This window comes from Mus pahari, chromosome 14 (genome assembly GCF_900095145.1).
Source record: "Mus pahari chromosome 14, PAHARI_EIJ_v1.1, whole genome shotgun sequence".
Taxonomy (NCBI): domain Eukaryota; kingdom Metazoa; phylum Chordata; class Mammalia; order Rodentia; family Muridae; genus Mus; species Mus pahari.
The window spans coordinates 58,035,051-58,055,187 of NC_034603.1; the positions used below are offsets into that span (position 1 = coordinate 58,035,051).

Below are 20,137 nucleotides of genomic sequence, written 5' to 3' on the forward strand. Positions count from 1 at the left end.
AGGTAGCTGTGGCCTGGGGGGTGTTTCACACACACACACACACACACACACACACACACACACACACACACACACACCCGCCTTGTGTGCTGTCTGGCTGACAAACCACTGCTCACGTAGCCAACCCTTGGAACAGTGATTCCAGACAGATAAGTGAGGTTAGGAGTCTCTCTGGAATGTTGAAGGAACCAGCGGCTCTCATCCAGAATCAAGGTTGCTTTCATCCGGCTTTAATTATTTGCCCACCTCAAATGGGCACTGTCAAACGCCTAGCACTGACACTTTCGTTTTTTAAACACCATGATCTCTTATGAATGGCAGGCGGTCGGTCAGCTTCTCAATCCACCTCCTTGGCACCATGACTCCAGGAGGCTTTAAAAAAGAATTGTTTTTTGGCCCCGTGTTTGGAAAAAAAAAAAAAAAAAGTATTAACAGTCCCTAGGAGCCTTAACACACAGAGTCACAAAGCTACAACCAGTACCTGCATTTCACAGACAACAGCAGTGGAGACCTTGAGTATAGCGGTCACCTGTCCAAAAACACACACCCTCATCCTGCCACAGCGCCTGCCAAGCCCAGATCGGCTGACTCCAAGTTCTTCGTTCCTCATGGCTAAGGCTACCTTTGAAGTGGTTTTGCCACGTGTTTCCCCTGTTGCTGTTTCAGATCCCATGGAAATAATAAAGCCAACCTAACTTGAACTTTGCATTGAGTTTTGTTTGGTCTACTTTTTAATTAGATAGCTAACATCTGTGACACGTACACAAGGACAACAGGCATTGTTCTCATTTTATAGACAAGCAAAACCCAGAGAGGTGCTGTGGTGGTTTGAATAGGTTTGGGCCCCACAGACTCCTGTGTTTGAACGCTTGGCCCATGAGGAGTGGCACTATGAGGAGGTGTGGCCTTGTTGCTGGAGGAGGTGTGGCCTTGCTGGAGGAAGTGGGTCACTGTGGACACACAAGTTACACACATGCACACAGTCCCTTTCTGCTGCCTTTGGATCAAAATGGAGAATTCTCATCTCCTTCTCCTGCACCCTGTCTGCCTGGACACTCCAGCCATGCTTCCTGCCATGATGATAAGGGACTAGGCCTCTGAAACTGTAAGCCAACCCCAATTAAATGCTGCCCTTTATTAGAGTTGCCGTGGTCATGCTGTCTCTTCTCAGCAATAAAACCCTAACTAAGACAAGTGGCCAGCATGAGAGGATACTTGTAAGCTAGTCATTCAGGAGAACTACACATGCCATCTCTTCATTGTCCCCAAGCAAGCATCGGGGAAGTTGTGAAGAATCAGCCTTCGCAGCCTGCAATGGAAACTCCAAAGCAAGGAACCACAAATGCGTGTTGGAGAGTTTCATTTAAACAACAGACTCTGACTCTGACTTAAAATGACAGTTGCAACTCCTAAGTAGGCACAGCCCCAGGCTGTTTCACGGATATCATGTTCAACGTAACTTTTACCTTCATGGCAATCTTGTGAAGCAGGCCACCATTTCTAGATGAGAAGACCGGGGCTTAGAATGGGATCAACATTTCACGGCTTCCGGCAAGGGCTCTGATTTCAAACCCAGTCTAATTTGGTGGCATAAGGGTCCAGACGAGTGTGTGGATACCCTCAGAACTGTGTTTCCCTGGATGGCTTTATCAAAGCTTGCTATTTCTGCTTTGATAAGGATTTCATCCTGACTGCCATGGTTTCTGGCCACTAAGATATGCCCAATCCATTTTTAAGCTGCCTGCAATCAAGATGGAAGGGCTGATGGAGAATAAAGGAAAACCTATTTTGGCAATGTCGTCCCACCGTTCAACCCTCTTAGGAACAGACTAACTTTCAAGAACCACTATTCTGCTTCATATGAGTGAATTCTCAACAACGGTGGTTCTCAACTTAGTAGTTCGTGAACCCCGAGAAGAGCATGGAAAATGCAGTTATTTACATTGCAATTCATAACAGTAGCGGATGTTACAGTTCTAAAGTAGCAACAAAGGTAATTGTATGATTGGAGGCCACTACAACACGAGGAACTATGTTAGAGGATCTTAGAATTAGGAGGGTTGAGAACCGCAGCAACAACCTTTTACATGAAGTCCTTAGCTCTCCCCTAGCCCCAGCTTATGTGTGTCATGGAGAGCTACAGGACTGCATGGCTTAGTGGATGAAGCACTCAGTCTTCAAGCCTGAGGACCCAAATTCAGATCAGGAGTGACCCCATTAAAAAAAAAACCAGAGAGGCAACATCAACCCCCTCTTGAAATGGGACCCATTGGGCAAGCTGATTACCTAAAGTAGCCAAATTGGGGAGCTCCAGGCTCAGAAGAGACCCTGCCTCAGTAAAGTGGGGCCTAGCAGATTTGTCCCCGAAGAGACCAGAGAGACTTCAACCAGCAGATGGGAGCAGAGGCAGAGCACTACAGCCAAACCTTAGATGGAGCTCAGGAGTCCTGCTGAGGACTGTAAGAACCAGAGGGATCAGGGACACACCAGGACACAGACACAGGATCAACTGACTGGGACTCAGAGGAACCTGAGAAATCAAGGAACCTGTAGGGGTGTGGCCTAGGCTATGGCTGAGTAGGTCGATGATTCCACGGAAATCCTAATTGCGAGCAGGGGGGGGGGGCTGTTCCTGACTCTTTTGGCTACTGTGGGACAGTACATATTCCCTCTACTGAGTTGCCTCACTCAAACTTGATGTGACACTATAAGCCTGGTCTTATTATAGCTTGTTATGCTGTGTTTGGATGATGTCCCCAGGAGATGGAGTAGGGATGAGGGGATGGATCTGGGGGAGAGATGGGGTGGGGGGGTTGGATGTAATATATGAGAGAAGAATTTTTTAATAAGAATGGTTGAGGAAGACACCTTGGTCAACCTCTGGCCTCTACATGCGCCTACACACACACACACACACACACACACACACACAGAGAGAGAGAGAGAGAGAGAGAGAGAGAGAGAGAGAGAGAGAGAGAGAGAGAGGAGGCCTTATGCACATGGCAATGATTCCATACTGTGTTTAGCTGATTTAACTTTAGGAGGCTTGTACCTTACCTAATCTTTTATAAAAGGAGAGTCCAGAGATCCCTGAGAGGATGGGAGACAGGCTTTGGGCACTTTAGCTGGGACGAAACACCATTCTTAAGAGGGAACACCGTGTTAGGTTTATGCCGCAATATCGTGTAACTTGCTTGTTAGCCTTACCTCGCCTTACTCATCCATGCACAGCACATGACAGAGGCCAAGAAATATGACAAGACCCTCACACCTCTACTGCGGTAGGAAAGCAAAGACAGTGCTTTTCCTGGGTGAGCTCTCCTAGTCACATTTCTGTCTGGGTGCTCCCCAATAGTATTTGAGAGGTTCCTAAGAGAGGGAGCATGGGACCAGTGGAGATGCTGGCATTGGAAACCCACGGCTCTACTTGTTAGTCCCATTAAGAGTGTCACAGTCCCCAACAAGAGAGCAACCATCTCTCTCCTTTATGACTCCAAGGTGCCACTCAAAAGAAGGCAGAAGGGAGCATCCCATTATCTTCCACAGTGTTGAAAGGCTCAAGAGCGAAGAGACCTGTTCCTCTGTTTGCTCTCCTGTCTACACACTGTCGGGTGGCAGGGTGGAGGACACGGACAAAAGCTCCAGCTGCCAAGTGTGCTGATGAGGGGAACTACTCAGGAAAGCTGGTGGTGTCTCTGAAGGGCTGGAACTGCTAACGCGCGCATCTGTCCACAGGTGCAAACGCACTCGTGGTCACTTGCAGGCCCTTCAGAAGCCTGTCTTCCATATATTGGCCCAAGTGGTGAGGAATAGTATCCAGCCAGCATCTCACCTACGCAGCTGCATTCTCCCACGGGAGTCCATAGGTGATGATGGGGGAGGGGGGGAAGAGAGACGGGGATTGTAGAGCACAAATCAGGAGTTCTGGAAGTAGCTATTTCCATTCCCTTACAATGCAGGAAATAAAAGGCAGAAGCTGTTCCCCTTACTCTGTTGGGGAACAGTGGAGGCAAGGGCAGAAGCTTAACAATCACTTCTTCATAAAAAGGGGAAGACAGAGTAGATGCTCTGACAGACGAGTTTTCATTAGCAAAAGTCAAGACAAAACCCAACCAACAAACCACTGTCTCTGGAAACTGTCTATGGCGTCCTCTCTGATGACAAATCACCTATTTGGTTTTAATGTACTTACTTGGCATTTTGGAATAGAAGCATGAAGTGGCATTGGAGGGGCAGCTGGAGAGCATAATGGGCAATGGAGTGACTGCAGTCACAGAAACAGCTGTGTCCGGCAGTCTTTGACCCGACTTATACATGAGGTTAAGAACATCAATGTAGATGCTTGTGCTTAAAGTCCTTAAAGGCCACTTCCTGCTCTGGCAAGTCAAATGTGGCCCCCAAATTATGTTTTCGTAGTATCTTCATAAAATGGCAAAGGAGGTGGCTCAGTGGGTAAAGCCTTTGCTATGCCAGCACAAGGTACCAAGCGAGTAATCCCAGCACCACAGGAGAAGTCAGGCGTGTAATGGATACCTGGAGCCCTAACCATGGCCAGGACAGCCGGAAGACCCTGGCACCCAGCGCTCAACTACTCTGGCAGAATCAGTGACCTCAGACCTCACTGAGAGACCCGGCCTCAGATCATATTGTAGTGAGTGACAGAAAAAGGTACACACACATACATGTGTATGTGCACACACAGAGACATGGACACATGTACATACTACAACATACTACACACATACGAAAACAAGGAATATAAATTCTTTTGGTATCATTGGTCGGAGAGCAAATGATCATAAAATCTATGTCAGTGCGATGCTACAGCCAGGTAAACTGGAAGTCAAAAAAATGAAACAGATGTAAGCAGGCTCAAACATTTCCCTATGCCTAGTTTATAAAATACCCGCGCTAACTTCAGTACACCTAAAACATCTAAGGGATCAAGTAAAGCTGGATACTATTAGCTGGCCTTCTCTAGCTGGGTGAGTTTCATTCATAAGCTAATAAAGCGATGTACTTTTATATTGATCAAAACTTTCTAAAAAGCGCTCATTCCCATGCATGTTGCTGGCCATTTAAACATACTGTGGATTCTATGAGGAAACATGACGTGCATCTTCCCTGAAAATGTGGGTTAGTATAAAGACCTCCATTGTACTGAAACCAAACCTATGCAGTTCGTATGAAGTCCACACTGCAGGGACGGCATCTGCAGCCACTCTACCCAGGCCTTGCCCCCCCCCCCCCACAGTCTCCTCTTTCTTACTTTTCTACCTTTCCTCCTGGGATCTGTCCAGGGCTTTTCTGCAGCAGGAGAGCTCACTGTGTAAAGGCACTTGCCAAGGCTGACAGCAGGAGTGTGTTCCTAGGGCGTACACAGTAAAAGGAAAGCTGCCCTCTGACCTCCATGCACAAACTGTGGCAAACAAGTTAAGTGCTCACGGGCATGCATGCATCACACGCACGCACACACACACACACACACACACACACACACACACACAAACACCATTAAATAAGAAAATGTAATTTTTTTAAACCTTTAATGAAAGTAGAGCAATACTACTGTGATTGACTTAGAAAGCACTGCCTCCACTGGTTCATAGTTCCCTTGTGCAAAAGACAAGGTGTGGTCTTAAGCCCTTGTCATAATGAACAAGGTGAACTGAGTCTTCAGTGCCAAGCATAGGGCTTTCTTTGCCCACATCCTTAAGAGAACTCTATGATACCTCGGGGTATGGTGATCCTGGGTAAACTGACGATGGGGTACCTGGGTGATGTTGCTCATCTGGTTTACAAATGGCTTCCTATTGGTCAGAGCCCCGTGGCATCCTTTCCCTTACTGGCAAAATTTTCTGTCTTCCTTGATTACTCAGCTCAACTCGAGAGCCATTCGGTGTGCATGACCGGACAGCATCCTTAACCCTTCCTACTGAGAGCGGCAGGCTTTGGGCCGGAGAGTTCTGGTAAAGTGTTTATCTCACAGACATGAGGATCTGGGACGCATCCCCAGGATTCACATAAAAAAACCAGTGGTGTGTGATTGTAATCCAAGTACTGGCAAAGCAAAGACAGGGGGATCCCTGGCCAGCCAGTCTAGCAGAATTGATGAGTTCCAGGCCAACTGTCTCAGAGGAGGTGGACTATACTCAGGAGGGTGACTTCTGGGCTTGTTGCCTGACTTCCATGTGCACACGCCCACGCGCGTGCACACACACACAGACACACACACTTTTTAAAAGTGTGGCAGCTCGAACAGACCTGTAAGGAGACCTCTGTCTGGGTTCCTTAGCAAAGACATCAGGGCAGACCGCTACCCAGAGCTAATTAGAAGAGCATACATCCCTCCTCCCCACTCAAGGAGTTCTGCCAAAGCACTTATTTCTGCCGATTCATTTATGCAATTCCACTCTTTGCAAGAACATTCTGTCACAGATGATTTAGTGTTGCAGGTCCCACGAGCATCTTTCTGTAGCACATACTCATTGTTTTTTAGGAATCTAGGGTCTATGGGGGGGAAGAGTGGAATGCGGAGGGGTTTCCATTAGACACAGCCATACCTCATTAGAAGACCTACAAATTCCGAAGCACTCTTGCATCAATAATAACAATAAGAAACATTCCAGATTCAACTTTTAAAAAATAAACCTTTTGGGGACTTGGTGTGACCAGTCATTTTTTTTTTTTTTCCAGATGAGAACGTGAGACTGGGGAGACGGCGATCTCAGATGGCAATGATATCTGTTAAAGTCGGAGAAGGAACGTGGACATCTTGGAAAATTTCATATATGCAGTCAGTCACAGAACTTGTGCCCACGGCATGCCAGTGGAGAAGAAGTATGCGCTATATAACTTCTTCTCTGGTAGAGACTGGATTCTGTCAACATCCCTGGGACTGTCCAGTGTATGCAGCGGGAAGTGAAACTGTACAACTGCCTTTCATTTGTTGATTTTTTTTTTTTTACTTAAGGAAATTGGTTTTGGGGTTATTGTAAGTCTTCCAGTCTCCCGGGATGCCACATTAGTGTGCAGAGTCATTTCATGTATGTACCATTCAGCAGCTCTCTCCCATCCCCTTGCTGCTTCTCACCTCCCACCAAGCCGCCTTCTCTGGCAATCCCCACCCCACCTCCCTCATACATATGCAGACTTTGAGCAGGAGGAACCCTCATTCTGGTTTCAGAGAAGGGAGCAAGCAGGAAGTAATGATGATCTCTTCACCTCTAAAGTAAAATTAATAACCTAGCCAGAAACTTGAATAAATATTTTTAGCTTGAAACTACTGCTACAGTTAAGCCTTGTGATCAAGGACGGCTTGTACCGTTCAGGCAATCGCTCCTCCAACACTTGCATAGACACACACATACATACACACACACACACACACACACACACACACACACAAACACACACAAATAAGCTCATAAAAATTGGTTCAACGCACTTGTTCGAAAACCTAGTAAGCTGTATAAAACAGAGACATTTAAAAGCAATGAACACTAATGGGCCGAGTTTATTAAAATCTATTTTTTACTCCTATAAGGCCAGCTCTGCTTTTGGACATTCAAATTCTAAACCATTCAAATCCCTCCAACTATCTCCCCTGCCAGAGAGTGCTTCCCCCCAATCACCAAAATTATGGGCTTCACGAGTGAAACTTAAACCCCATGTTTTCAAATTACTTCATCTAGATCAATTAGAATCGTGTTTTTTTTTTTTTAATCTGTTTGATGTTGGAGGAAGAGTGTTTATTTTCCAAAATAAGGAAATCCTAGTTTGCCAGAGGAAACTATTGTCAAGTTTCTAAAAATGTTTCCCATCTAACCTTGAACCCAAATAGAATCTTTCACACGCTGTTTCTCTGCTCATGAACCTCCAATGGCTCCCCACTGCCTCCGGAACACAGCTCGGCCTCTGAAGCATGGCATAGTTAAGCTGCCTCTATGGTCAGCCACTACGGAACTCAACCCTCTGCACCAGCCACACTCAGTCTGTACCTCGATGCTGCCCAAGCCCACTGTGGGCTTCATGCCCCTACAGCTCTGTTCTCCACGGCCTACTCTCTAACCTGGCTCTCTCACTTCTTCTGTGCCCACCCCACCCCCCCACCCGCTCTGCCACTGGGTTCAGCAATTCCATGAAGTCAGGCCTGGGGCACCCTTGCCCTAAGCAATGGCTGCTGTTCCCTGTGAGGTCTGTAAGCGAGGGCTGGCACCAGTCCCTTCGGTAATTTCAAATGTTATCCGTCCCTACGACATGAACGTGTCACCTCCCTCTTTTCAATAGACACCTGAGGTCTCAATAAACTGGCCACTTGGCACTGAGAGCAGTTTGTCCTGGCACTTCTCTGGGTGCCTGCAAGTTTGAACTTCCCTCTGTAATGGCCACCCTCTGGAGACACCAAATCCTCTCTCCCCTCGTCTACCTTCCCCCCATGAGCACAACGGAAACAAGGCAAAGCCAGGTGCTATTTCTGGGCCTGTCCATTCTGCTCCGGGGATCTTACAACCTTCTCTCTTCCAGTCTAATCCCTTAGCCCTAGAGAAAGGCCGCAGAGCTGACTTGTGGGAAACGCCGGTGTCTCCCCTGGGCTCTCCTAGGAAAAGGAAGGTTCAGGAAGCCCAAGAATGTACACCATCGAAGAAAACTGGGAGGGGGCTTATCTTTTGAAACATGAATAAATGGTTTTGCTGGTTGCCAGGGGAAAATCACTGAAACTCTCCTTTCCCAACCTCATAAGAAGCCTCCTGGCTCTCCTCTCTGCTGGGGTCAAGCGCACGCATTAGAACTTACTATAAAAAAAAAAAAATCAGGCTGCGGCATTGAAAGATTTACTAGCGAATAGCTCTCAGGAGATAAATCTAAGCAAGAACTTCAAGATGGCTTTTGTTTGCTTGCTTCAGGTTTTAATCCTATGAGTGAGGACAGGCCATAATTCCCTGCAACACCTAAGTAAAACCCAGAGGCTAGGCTGGGGGCCAGGTAACCAGAGACGCTGAGGAGAAATCCAGAGTCTGGCCCTGAACTCTGGTCAAGAGAACAGATGGTATCGAGCCTCTCTTGAGTCCCAGGCTCAGTCCTTTAAGAGAGTGACACTCCTTGGCAATTGGGGATACTGCTCGCAGTGGCTGTTAGGGGTACTTCTTGTGTCTGAGGAGGCTCTGTGCTTATCCACTGCCACGCGCTACCTCATACGACCTTACACAAAAGATCCTATAATTATTCCAGAATTCCAGATGGGAAAACAGACGCTCCCATCACTCAAATGACTTACCTGAGATCAAGTGGGAGCCCGGTAGTGGTCATGTCAGGATTCACCCTTGGCTCTGTTGGCGGGAGCCCAGACTCTAGAAGCTATTGCTACCTTATATGCAGGTGCTCACATCTCAAACCGGGACATCCTGAGACACGTGATGTGTGGTGAGCCATCTTAAGAAATTTAAGTTTATGGCAAAAGCAATTGTTCTGCGGCTTAGGTGAAGATGTTTACAGGGATTATGAATGCCAAACACAAGAAATGAAAATGGTTAAATATTTGCGTGCCTGACCTTACCGAGCCCAGCTCCGTACCACAGTCCCTCTCCACCCTTTGGTTGCTGCTAATGCATTTTTCCATCTTTTTGCTTCCTCTATCTTCCTTTTCCCCTTCGTTTTCACTGCTAAGACATTAAAAAATGATTCCTGGGTAGAAGTGATTAGCGCTAGTTGGGAGAGAGGTTTTAGAGACACACAATAAATCATCACTGTCCCCTCACCCTCTGGGGTTCTGTATTAGGATGTCATCCAGGCTGTCTCCCGACTCCCCCACCACCTCTTCCTCTCCTCCACCTAATTCTGTCTTTCTAGTGCTATTTTTCTAGTCTGGTAGGCACAGCGCTGAACTGAGAACGCTCTGCCAAGACCCTTGGCAGCAGCCAGCCTCCAGGAATCCTGCCCACAGCCACAGTGCAGGAAAGAGAGGAGATGGGGCCTCTGAGAGGCAGGCCAGAGGCCAGGCTTAGGGGCTGGCTTGGATGCCGCCAGAGAGAACAGGTTTCCCTGGCCTATCCCTTCCTCTGGATCTCAGCTTCCTCATCATGCCAGGGTCAGGATTACAACTGTTCACTGGCACTTGCTATAATTCTCCTGGGAAGAGAAGGAAGGGTGGGGAGGGGGAGGGGGAAGGAGAGGGGCGAGGCAGGGGGAGGGGGGACAAGCTAGCACGCCACCCAGAGTGGGGCAAGCTCCACAGGACATGGCCACATGCCTGGAGCACACAGTCCTGTGGGCAGGCTGCCAGGGTGTTCACATCTCCCCGGAGAGCTGGGGGTGGGGCGGATGCAGGGTTCTTTCCCACAGGCAGAATAGGAGTTGCTAAGCCAGGGGCAATGCCACTAGGTTAACCTCGGGGAAAGTGATTCGTTCTAACCCAGGAGGGAGAGAAAGGTCAGACCTGTGACAAGAATCATTGCTGGGCAAGCTAAGGGAGGGAGAACAAAAAGAAGCATGTCCTATTTCTGCAGAGGGAAGAGGACTAGATGAACAAATCCCGAAATGGAGAACGGGGACAGGGAACCCAGCCATTTTTTTTTTTTTTTTTTTTTTTACCCTGTCACTGATCTCATAAGGACAGTGAGCTTTCCTGTACCTGAAGCGTCACTGTATCTTGCCACTTTTTATCCTGTTTAAACTCCACGGAGAGGATGGCATTTATAGCCTCCATTCTATTGCTAAGTAAACTGAGGCCTGGAGAGGTTAAGAAGCAGGCACGCACGAGGGGCTGGAGAGATGGCTCAGCGGTTTAGAGCACTGGCTGCTCTTCCAGAGGTCCTGAGTTCAATTCCCGACAACCACATGGTGGCTCACAATCATCTGTAATGGAGTCCGATGCCCTCTTCTGGTGTGTCTGAAGACAGAGACTGTGAACTCACATGTATAAAGTCAATAAATAAATCTTTAATTTATAAAAAAAAAAAGCAAACACAAAATGAGCTGGCAAGCCACGGGTGAGTCTAGAATGAACACCTCAGCCTCCTGTCCCAAAGCCTACATTCCTACCAAGATGTCTTGCTTTCCATTTTCCTCCCCAAATATCTCTTGTCATGGGCAAGGGATTGCTATTCTGTACATGTCAGCACCAGGACATGAGAACAGGAGAAGCCTGTCCCCTCCCAGGACATGGTAGACAAGATAAGGAAATCTAAGATACTACATTCAGAATAATCTGTTCTCTCTCTCTCTCTCTCTCTCTCTCTCTCTCTCTCTCCACCCCCTCTCTCCCTCAGAATTCCTTTGATCCAAATGAAGTAGAAAGTCCCAAGATTCTTGATGTGGTATAGAGCTCACCATGACTCTTGGGGATCTCAGCTAGCAGGTGGATATGTCCTGGGTGGGAAAATAGATGACCTGCAGATCCTTAAAGTGAGCTTCGCCCATTTTCCTCTGTGGGACTTCCCATGATCCTGAATCCACCTGCACAGAGCTCCCCACATAATGACACAGATCCCACAGCTGGAAATTCCCTCCCATGTCAAAGCCCTACCACCAAGGACAGTAAGCGGGAAGAGGACACAAACTCCTGGCTGCAAATCTCCAGCAAGGACCCCTGTCCCCATCTCTCAATGCCATTTGCTCAATGTCCTCCTCGTCTCACATGTGACTACATGGGAGGGATTTCACTCTTCTGTGTGCCCAGCCTTCATCATAGCCCAGTCCCTGGGCTCAGAACTGAAAAAGAAACCCTTCTCAATTCTCAGCTCAATCTGGGCCTTAAAGTGGCAGGGCACCCAAAAGCTATTTAAACACACACACACACACACACACACACACACACACACACACACACACACACACGAAGAAATGGTTTCAAATCCATCTTTATAAGCACAGGGTTTAAAAATATCTCTGCCTTTGTCTGTTATAGATGACTTTCCCTAAAGGGACAGCTGTCCTTAGAGCAGTCACTCAAGTCTCAAGGCAAACAGATTCTTATTTTTCCTGGTACCCAGCATACCACCTCCAGGAGCATGCGCTCCCCACAACCTCTGATACAACCTGACATGCAAATGCCAAGACCTACAGAATGAATCTTACCTTCCTGCTGGTCTGGGAACAGCCAGCATGCTGGCTCAGACACCCTGGAGTCCCTGCATCCAAGACCCACCACTCTCCCCCTCAAGGACAGGACAACCCGTGGCATTATCCCCATCGGAGCCTTCGACTTGTCTCTAGAATAGGTCTTTGGGAACATTTGTATTTCTTCAGATATTGGGTCATTCTTTGATCACACACCTACACGGAGGAATCAGATCTGAATATGCAACATAGGGAAAGGGTTCTGTCTGGGGAGCCGTCATGATACGTGGTTTCCAAGACGCACAACTATGCTCACCTTGCCATTCCAAGATACCCTTGAGGTAGACCTCATTCTGCATAACTGTCGGTCTGGCTTCACACACTGCCTTTCACCCAGACAGGTAGCACTATTGACACAATGCTATTGAGCATAACTCAGAGGTTGCATACTGAGCAAGCAGTTGAGGGCAAACGTTTGAACTGGGAGGCATTATTATCTCCTGGTTACCCTGGTAACTTCATTCTATCCCTTAAAAGTGCAGAACACTCTTATTAATATATGACTTTTTTTTTTCTTGGCAACCCAGTGTCTCTTGACTGTCTCAAAACATTTGCCGTAGAGTATTATAGGGTATGAAAAACACTCATTTGTATGGTAGTAGCCTAAATTAGGTCTAGGTTTTGCTGTCCAAGTTGAAGGTCCAGGGCATTAATTCTCAGCTAGGAGTGATTTTATTCCCCGGGGGACACTGTGAAGTGACACAACACATTTGTGTTTGCCACAGCTGGGTTGTGGGTGTCCCTGGCATCTAAAAAAGAGAGTAGAGATGTCCCTTAACTTCCTTTAATCCACAAGGCCATATACCACAAGACTTACCCTCAAGGAAGAATGCCAAGGTTGAGATACCTCAGTTGAGACTGAAATCACAGTTCCCAGAATGCCCCTGGCTTCATCTGTGCTCTTTCATTCTGAAGACTCATTTTCCTCAAGATTCACTGAGTATTTCTACTGGGGTCACCCCTGTGAGCTACGCAGAATAGTCAAGAACTTTCACCCTTTTGTGGCTTGTTTGAGATAACACATCCATCAAGTCCCCTAAAATTCCATTTCTCAGTATAATCTTTATCATAAGCAACATTGTGTGAATGACAGAATGTAGAATTTTTTAATCTATTGGCATTTGAAAAAGAGCTTTGATTTGTTTTCCCTGTTAGGAATATCACTTGGTTTTCAATTCAAAGAACAAAACCATGTTGCAATATTATTCTATTACATTTGAAAGGAAATTTAAATGGAGGGCTTATTTTCAGATCCTTTGGTATCTTCTGTAACTTATTAAAATGCTAACCACAGACACCTTGGAGTTCCTTGCTATGGACAGCAACTCTGACTGGGGAATCCCCATCACATGGGTAACGGACCACTGTGGCCTCTAAGGAGCTCTGACCAATGACTGAGTCTCAAATTCTAAGATCCTACTTTTTCACTTTCAATAGGAACACCGTAGACGATGCTCACCAGACAAAAAATCTCCCGTTGTTTCTCTCCGAGGGGAGGCTGAGTAACTGTATCTAGTGGCTTCAGGAAGTTATTTCATGTGAGAAGGATGGTCATACAAGGAAAAGTTAGCGACAGCTACAACCATTCAAATCAACAGAACACCCGAAGCTAGCCATCTGACCTTGGCGCATTGTCTATCTTTCCCAAAATGGCCCCATTAAATCAAGACGATATCTTCTTATTAAAGGGGAAAGTGAGACTCCGAGAGGTTACGCCATTCCTACGGTCACTTAGATACGCAGTAGGATGTAGGAATGCCAGTGTCCACTCTCTGGGACTCTGCTCTCTCCCCGTGACACATCATTACATCCGGTGTGGAGAGGCTATGTATTTTGCTTGCTGCCTCCCCCAGTGAAGAAACTAAAGACATTGGCACTACGCATTCTTCATAGCAGGTCATCTAATTCACATCGAGAGACTGATGTAGCCTCCGGGGATATCTGGAGGTGAAAGCCTCATTTCAATAGAGCCTGTGGCAACTAAAGTGGATTTTGGAGATGGGGTAAAATAGATTTGAAAGCCCAGAGATCTATGAAAGGGCGAACTTGAACTCCAGGTTAACCTACTAAGGTAGGGGCTCTCTTCCTCCTTCCTCTCAGTTCCTTCCCAGTTCTGCGTGTGACAGAAATTTCTGCATGAGGGCACAGAGTTCAGCAGAAACTGCGGAAAACAAGTCACTCATTGTCCCGTTTGCTGTCTTACCCCGCAGCTAAGCGCCTTCCGATCAGTGACCTTCCTGTCAATTTACCCGTTTGTTCCCGGTACCTGTCCATACAACGATCTTTCTTCCTGCTTGCCTTGTGCTACGGCGTATTAAAGGTTTGCATCCGGGACTGCCTTAGTCTGGGCTTCCCCCTGCCCACTTGGCAATGGGTTTTTAAAGCATAGTTCTTGCCCGGCAACGTTTCTGTGCCGTCTCTTTAAACATTCTTCGTCATTTATTAGTGTGTATGTGTGAACCCGTTTGAATGGGGGAGGTGGGGTGTGTGTACAGGTGGGTGCATGTGTGTGTCCGAGTGGCCTGGGCTGGCTGTCTACCCACCCCAGATATCCTCCCTACCACCAGGGTTACAAATGGGCCACCATGGCTGGCTTTTTACGTGAGCACAAGCCGGGATAAGGGTGGAATAAGTGTGATGAGCCGATGACACTGAAAACCATATAAAGGAAGATTGGCTCACGGAACACGGGGTGCTAAGAAGAAAGAGGCTTAGCCTCAGGCAATAGGAAAACCTGCATTTACTTACAGTCTTGGTCTGAGTCAATGACTGGAGGAGATGAAAAGGGAAAAGAGAGAGAGAGAGAGAGAGAGAGAGAGAGAGAGAGAGAGAGAACAGCCCTGCATGTCTACTCACATTGACCCCTTTAGGCCAGAGAAGAATGGATATGGGTTAACTTCCTGGGGTCTACCCAAATTATCCAGCAAGATTCTATTACCGTTGTGTTTGGGGGCCAGGAGAAGGCGGTAGGAGATAGGATAGATGTTTGTTTTACATTAACCCATTAGCCCGTCCATTAACTCCAGGCTAGAGTATGGCAAACTGTAGCCTTTGAATCAACCACTCCGAATTCCCCTGGGATTTGGTTAAAATGAACAGTCTGGGTTCAAACCCCAGACCCCCAAAAACATCAGCTTCTTAAGGGCAGATCCATAGCGGACTCTGACTCCACGGGTGAGAGCTACGCATGCTCTGAAGGGGGAAGGCTCTTCAGAACAGGAAGAGGGGGTTCCTCTCTAGAAATGTGTGTTAAGATCGCCAACTCTTGCCAACCTCGCCCCACTTCTGTCTCATCCCCCACATCTAACACGGGTGAACCTTCCAGAACTTACCTGGTCTGATGGGGCTCTGCATACAGTTCGGAGATGGGATGCCCGGGTGGAGGGGTGCTGTGGCCCGGCTGCTGAGATCCATGACCGAGGGAGCGGTGGAGGAAGCCGGTTGCAAGCCAGGGGGGTGAGGGCTGTGGTCGTGCTGCGATGGACTGGGGGGGATACCATTTTCTGACAGAAACTCCTCCAAGTCCATGTATTCCAGCTGGAAAGTATCTCCATCATAGGGAAGGGTTTTGTCCCATAAGGTGGGTCCCAAGAAGGCGGACTGGGGGACGGTCGGGCTGCTGCTCTCATCGTCCAGCTTCTTTCCTTTGTCTTTATCTTTACTAAATGCTGAAGAAGAAAAAGGGCAAGGTGAGCTTTGTTTTTTTTTAAAAAAAACAGAAAAGGAGTCAGTCTGTCACCAGCCTTCCTGCCATCGGTTACAAAACGACTTCTGGGGGCACCGAGGCCTCTGGCTGCTGTCTCTGGTGGATCTAGAATTTCGACATCTTCCTATTTACTTTGGAAAGAAAGCACTTTCTGGTCTGTAGGACAGGACGGGGCTACCGACTGATCTGGAATGAAAACAAGAGAATAATTCTTCCTCCGGTGTGTTATTTGAAGGGATAAGTCACCACAATCTATACTGGGAAAATAACACCGGAGAGTAGATACAACTGATGGGATTTTTAAGGGGACCACCGATAACTTGGTATGATTTTACCTTTCAGGAAGTGATGACAGCAAGAATCCGAGGTCATTCAGACTTACAAACCAGGGGATGCATGCTTAGTCTTAGTAAGCAGTCCCCGCCCCCACCTTTCCTTAACACTATGCGTCTAGTTTCTGCGCTATTCCTTCCCATGTATTATCTCAATAAACTTGCAAGCCTACAATTATCCCCCATTTACAAGAAAGATAAGGGTGCTCTCCTATCATAGAAGGAGACTGTGGGGGAGGGGTGGGTAGGCGGGGGTGATGGGGTAGAGGTGAAGAACTTTCAAGCTCATTCATTTGATTAGAACCCACAAGAGGACTAAGTCAGTTTTAAAGGTGGGTTCTTCTCCCTTTTCCCCCCAAACATTTAAATATTACCTAATTTTAAAAAAGAAAGTAGACATTTATGCGCCCCATCACAAAGCAGTACTATGCAAAGGTGCTGTGTTCTACTCTATGAGGGGAAGAATGCAGCTATTTGCTGCCTGAAAATACAGCTCCCCCGGATTGGTCTTTACCGAGCTGTCTGCATTTTGCCAATATTCAGGTGTGGGTGGAATCAGGGATTACAGAATTTGATTCTGAGTTTTTTTGGTTTTTTGTTTGTTTGTTTGTTTTTCAATTAGAGAAATGTAGCCCCACCGTCACCCATTGGAATCTTTAAATCCTCCGCAGTCTCATTAGAGAGTTGGACTTAAAAATATCGACCACAAAAGCCTATCGCATCCGCAGCTTCCTCCCAAATGCTACTCCTTAAGAAGCAGTGCGGGAGGGTATTGGGGGTGGAGGGCGGTCTGCACGCGCAATCAAGCACCGGCAACTCTTGCAATGCAACAGGCGTTCTCTCCCAGGGTAATTGATGCAAACACCCCGAAGCTATTTCCAGCCAAATAATCTTTTCAAGACTTTATGCCGGAGCAGCATAATTCGCTTCTGTCACTGTGATAACACCAAAGGCAAGAAACTGCACCGGCCCAAAACACAAATCCGTTCTGGCATCAGTTTCGGTCCCAGCTAGGTCTCACATGCATCTACCCCCCCCCCAACACACACACACACACACACTCCCCACCATCCCCTACCCGTCTCCTCAGCTCCAAGCCACGGTTGCCTAGGGAAGGTTTGAGACTTACCAAGAAAGGGCTCCAGCCAGAGGAGGCTCCTGCACGCGGTTACACGTGAGCCTGCTCAGCTCTCCCCTCCCACCGGGAAGAGAGCACCGGGAAAGTGTCAGCGCTGGAGGCGTGCACCGCTTCCCGCCGACAGACCACTCCCCCCACCCCCACCCCGCTTTGTGAATTGCGGGTCTGCGGGAGAAGGCGCCTCTCCGCTCACGCCGCGTGAGTTCACAACACAAAACAGTAACACAACCCGAATATCCAGGCTGCCGCCGAGAGAGAACCCCCATTTACTCTGACCCCCGCCAGGCTCCAACCAGCCACCTCCCGCCCTTTCTCCTCTCCAGTCCCAGAGACACTAGTCTCTCGGACACTCAAAGCAGCGATCCTGACCTGTCAAGTTCACCTGTCACCTGCGCAGCAGGACAGACCTAGAAAGGCCGGCGAGCCAGGTTCCCAGTTCTATTTCAAATGTTGCCCCGAGGGACCCTCTTTGCATTGAGGAGAAAGATGGAGTGAGCCCCCCCCCCCAATTTCACTAAAGCGAGGCGAGGGGAAGAAGGATGCTGATGCCCTCCCGGCCAACTAGGGGGGGTCCCTGGGAGTGTCGTCCCTTCCCTGAGCCCGGCTGCCGAGGCAACGCTCACCGTCTTCAGGATGAAGGGGGAGCTTCAGCGGGTTCTCCAGCAGGGACCTGAGCACGCCGTAGGGAGGCGGGATAAAGGTGGGGTTCAGGGGGAGCTGTCGGGACATTTTCTCCATCGTGATGCACTCAATTGTCTTTTAAAAAGAAGGCCAATCGCCGCCCCGAAATGTTGATGAGCTTTTTTTCCTCCGTCCTTTGCCAACCAAAAGTACTCGCTTTCAAAACAGTGCAGACAAGGAAGAAAAAAAAAATCACTTCTGTCTTTGTAAATACATCGGCATACAAATACCAAAATAAAAACAAACAAACAAACAAAAAAACTTTCGTGTTCTCGGTGCTGACAGCCCAGGGAAAGCGCATCCAGCGCCGCGGACTCCTCCGACCCAGTGCAGGATGCTTCCTCACCTGCCTCCAACACTCAGTCTCGCAAAATGTTCAAAATTGTAAAGAAGGGGGAGGTAAAAAAAGGAAAGAGAGAATTTTTAAAAAACGTAGACGGCTGCAGACGAGCAGAAGGCAAAGCGCGGGCCCCGACCCCTCGCGCGAGCACCCGAGGCTCTGCCGTCCCGCCCCACCCCCCTCCCCGCCGCGGCCGCTGCTCCCCGCGCTCCGCGGCCCCGCAGCGCCGGGCTCAGCGCATCAGGCAGTCCATGTGCCGCTGCCCTGACACGAGTGACGTCAGGGCCCGCACCGCGCGCCGATAGGCGTGCAGGGGCGGGGTCCAGACCGGCCCCGCCCATCCGCCCCGGCCCTCCCAGGGCTGCGTGTGTAGCATCGCCGCACGCGGCGTTTTTTCCGGCCCTTGCGGCGTTGGTGGGCTGCGAAAAGCGCAGGTGCCAGATTTCCTGGTTCACGCACTGCCTTGCGCTGGGAATAACTCCGGCCAACTCTCACCCTGATTCCTTTTGAGTGCGAGCCCTTCCCCACCCCTCACTCCCTGCCCCCAGAGTGAGCAGAGCAATGAGAAATTCGTGTCAGTGGTTTGCAATGTGGAAATAAATCGGTGATTTTAAAAGAAAACCCAAAAAAGGTGACCAAGTGGTATTCCGGATTTAAATTAGACCCCCTGGGGCGATGTCCTGGCAACCAATGGTTTTTAAAGCTTCCCAGGACAAGTTTAGGAGAGTTGGATAGACGTGAAGCGAATGACTTATGGGTATTTCTCCTCCTCGCTCCTGGTGAGAGCTTAGTACTTTCCTTCTAGCCCCACTGCATATCCAACCCAAAATATCAACTTTCCTGAATTCTAAACAATGTGCAAAAACGTAGAATGGAGAGACAGGAGCTGCGGACTGAAGTGAACTGTCGTCTCCCAGGCTGTCAGAGGGAATTAACAAGGTGGACATTTGCTTGCAATGGAAGGATGGCAGGAGAGACTTACACACTGAATGAATAGACGGAGTATTTACAAGACCCAGCATGGCTGTAACTGGGCTTACCTTGAATGTCTGAATACTAATTAAAATAAATTTGTAAACTCTTTGTTAAAAGATTAGGGGAATCTTGTTTGTGGCTGCAGCACAACTCTCCGGCTTTTTTGAAAGCTGTGGAATGGCCAGTCTTTTGACCTTGGTGCTGAGGGTGTGGGTGAGGACACCTCGACAGAGTGGATGGGTTGGAATGTAGGCATTATGCCTCCCTAGCCAGGAGAACTGAGACCCATGGACAGGATCTCCACGCTTCTCTTTCTGCTTTACACTCCCCCAACCCACCAATTACACATTCCTATCCAGCACTTAGTACCCCTGTCCGGTGAAGGAGCATGTGGGATGCTTTTTTGCAGTACTGATGGTTGAATTTATGGCCTTACCCATGTCTAGCTAGTTCTATACCACAGTGAACTGTCTCCTCAGACCTGAGGGGGGGGGGTAAGGGTCTACAAGAAGCTTTTCAATGAGATGTCAAGGCTTTTGTGAACATAGACTGGGTCCCTGGGGTGCAGATACTACTGGGATACCCCTCCCCAAACCCAATACCAAAAATGAGGGATAAGAAAGGAGAGGGGAGAAATCTAAAATTCAGGAGATTCTGGTCCCTGGCCAAGGGCCCTGGATGTTCCTGTTAAGTAGCCCTGACTCTCTGAGCAGACGTTTCCGGGTAAATGGATGGCTGGTCCCGTGGCCTTCATTTCCTTCTGCTAACACCTGGACAAAATGAATGGTAAGATGACATTCTGAGATGCTCTTGTGATGTCAGATCCCAGAAACATGAGCTTCCCACCC

At 48.3% G+C, this 20,137-nt stretch overlaps 1 protein-coding gene across 3 annotated transcripts in view; it reads right to left on the reverse strand.

Moving 5' to 3' along the window:
- Positions 1–18,587, reverse strand: part of Hlf (HLF transcription factor, PAR bZIP family member) — a 52,696-nt gene extending 34,109 nt beyond the window's left edge. The window contains exons 1-2 of one of the 3 annotated variants that reach the window (XM_021212468.2): positions 17,917–18,587; positions 15,450–15,785 (exon numbers count right to left, since the gene is read on the reverse strand). In XM_021212468.2, coding sequence (XP_021068127.1) covers positions 15,450–15,785; positions 17,917–18,031 — 451 coding nt within the window. In that variant the 5' untranslated portion in view covers positions 18,032–18,587. Of the gene's footprint in view, positions 1–15,449; positions 15,786–17,284; positions 17,365–17,916 lie in introns of those variants that run through there. The other 2 variants (XM_029546049.1, XM_021212469.2) reach the window with 2 other exon arrangements.
- Between the last annotated feature and the right edge of the window lie 1,550 nt (positions 18,588–20,137).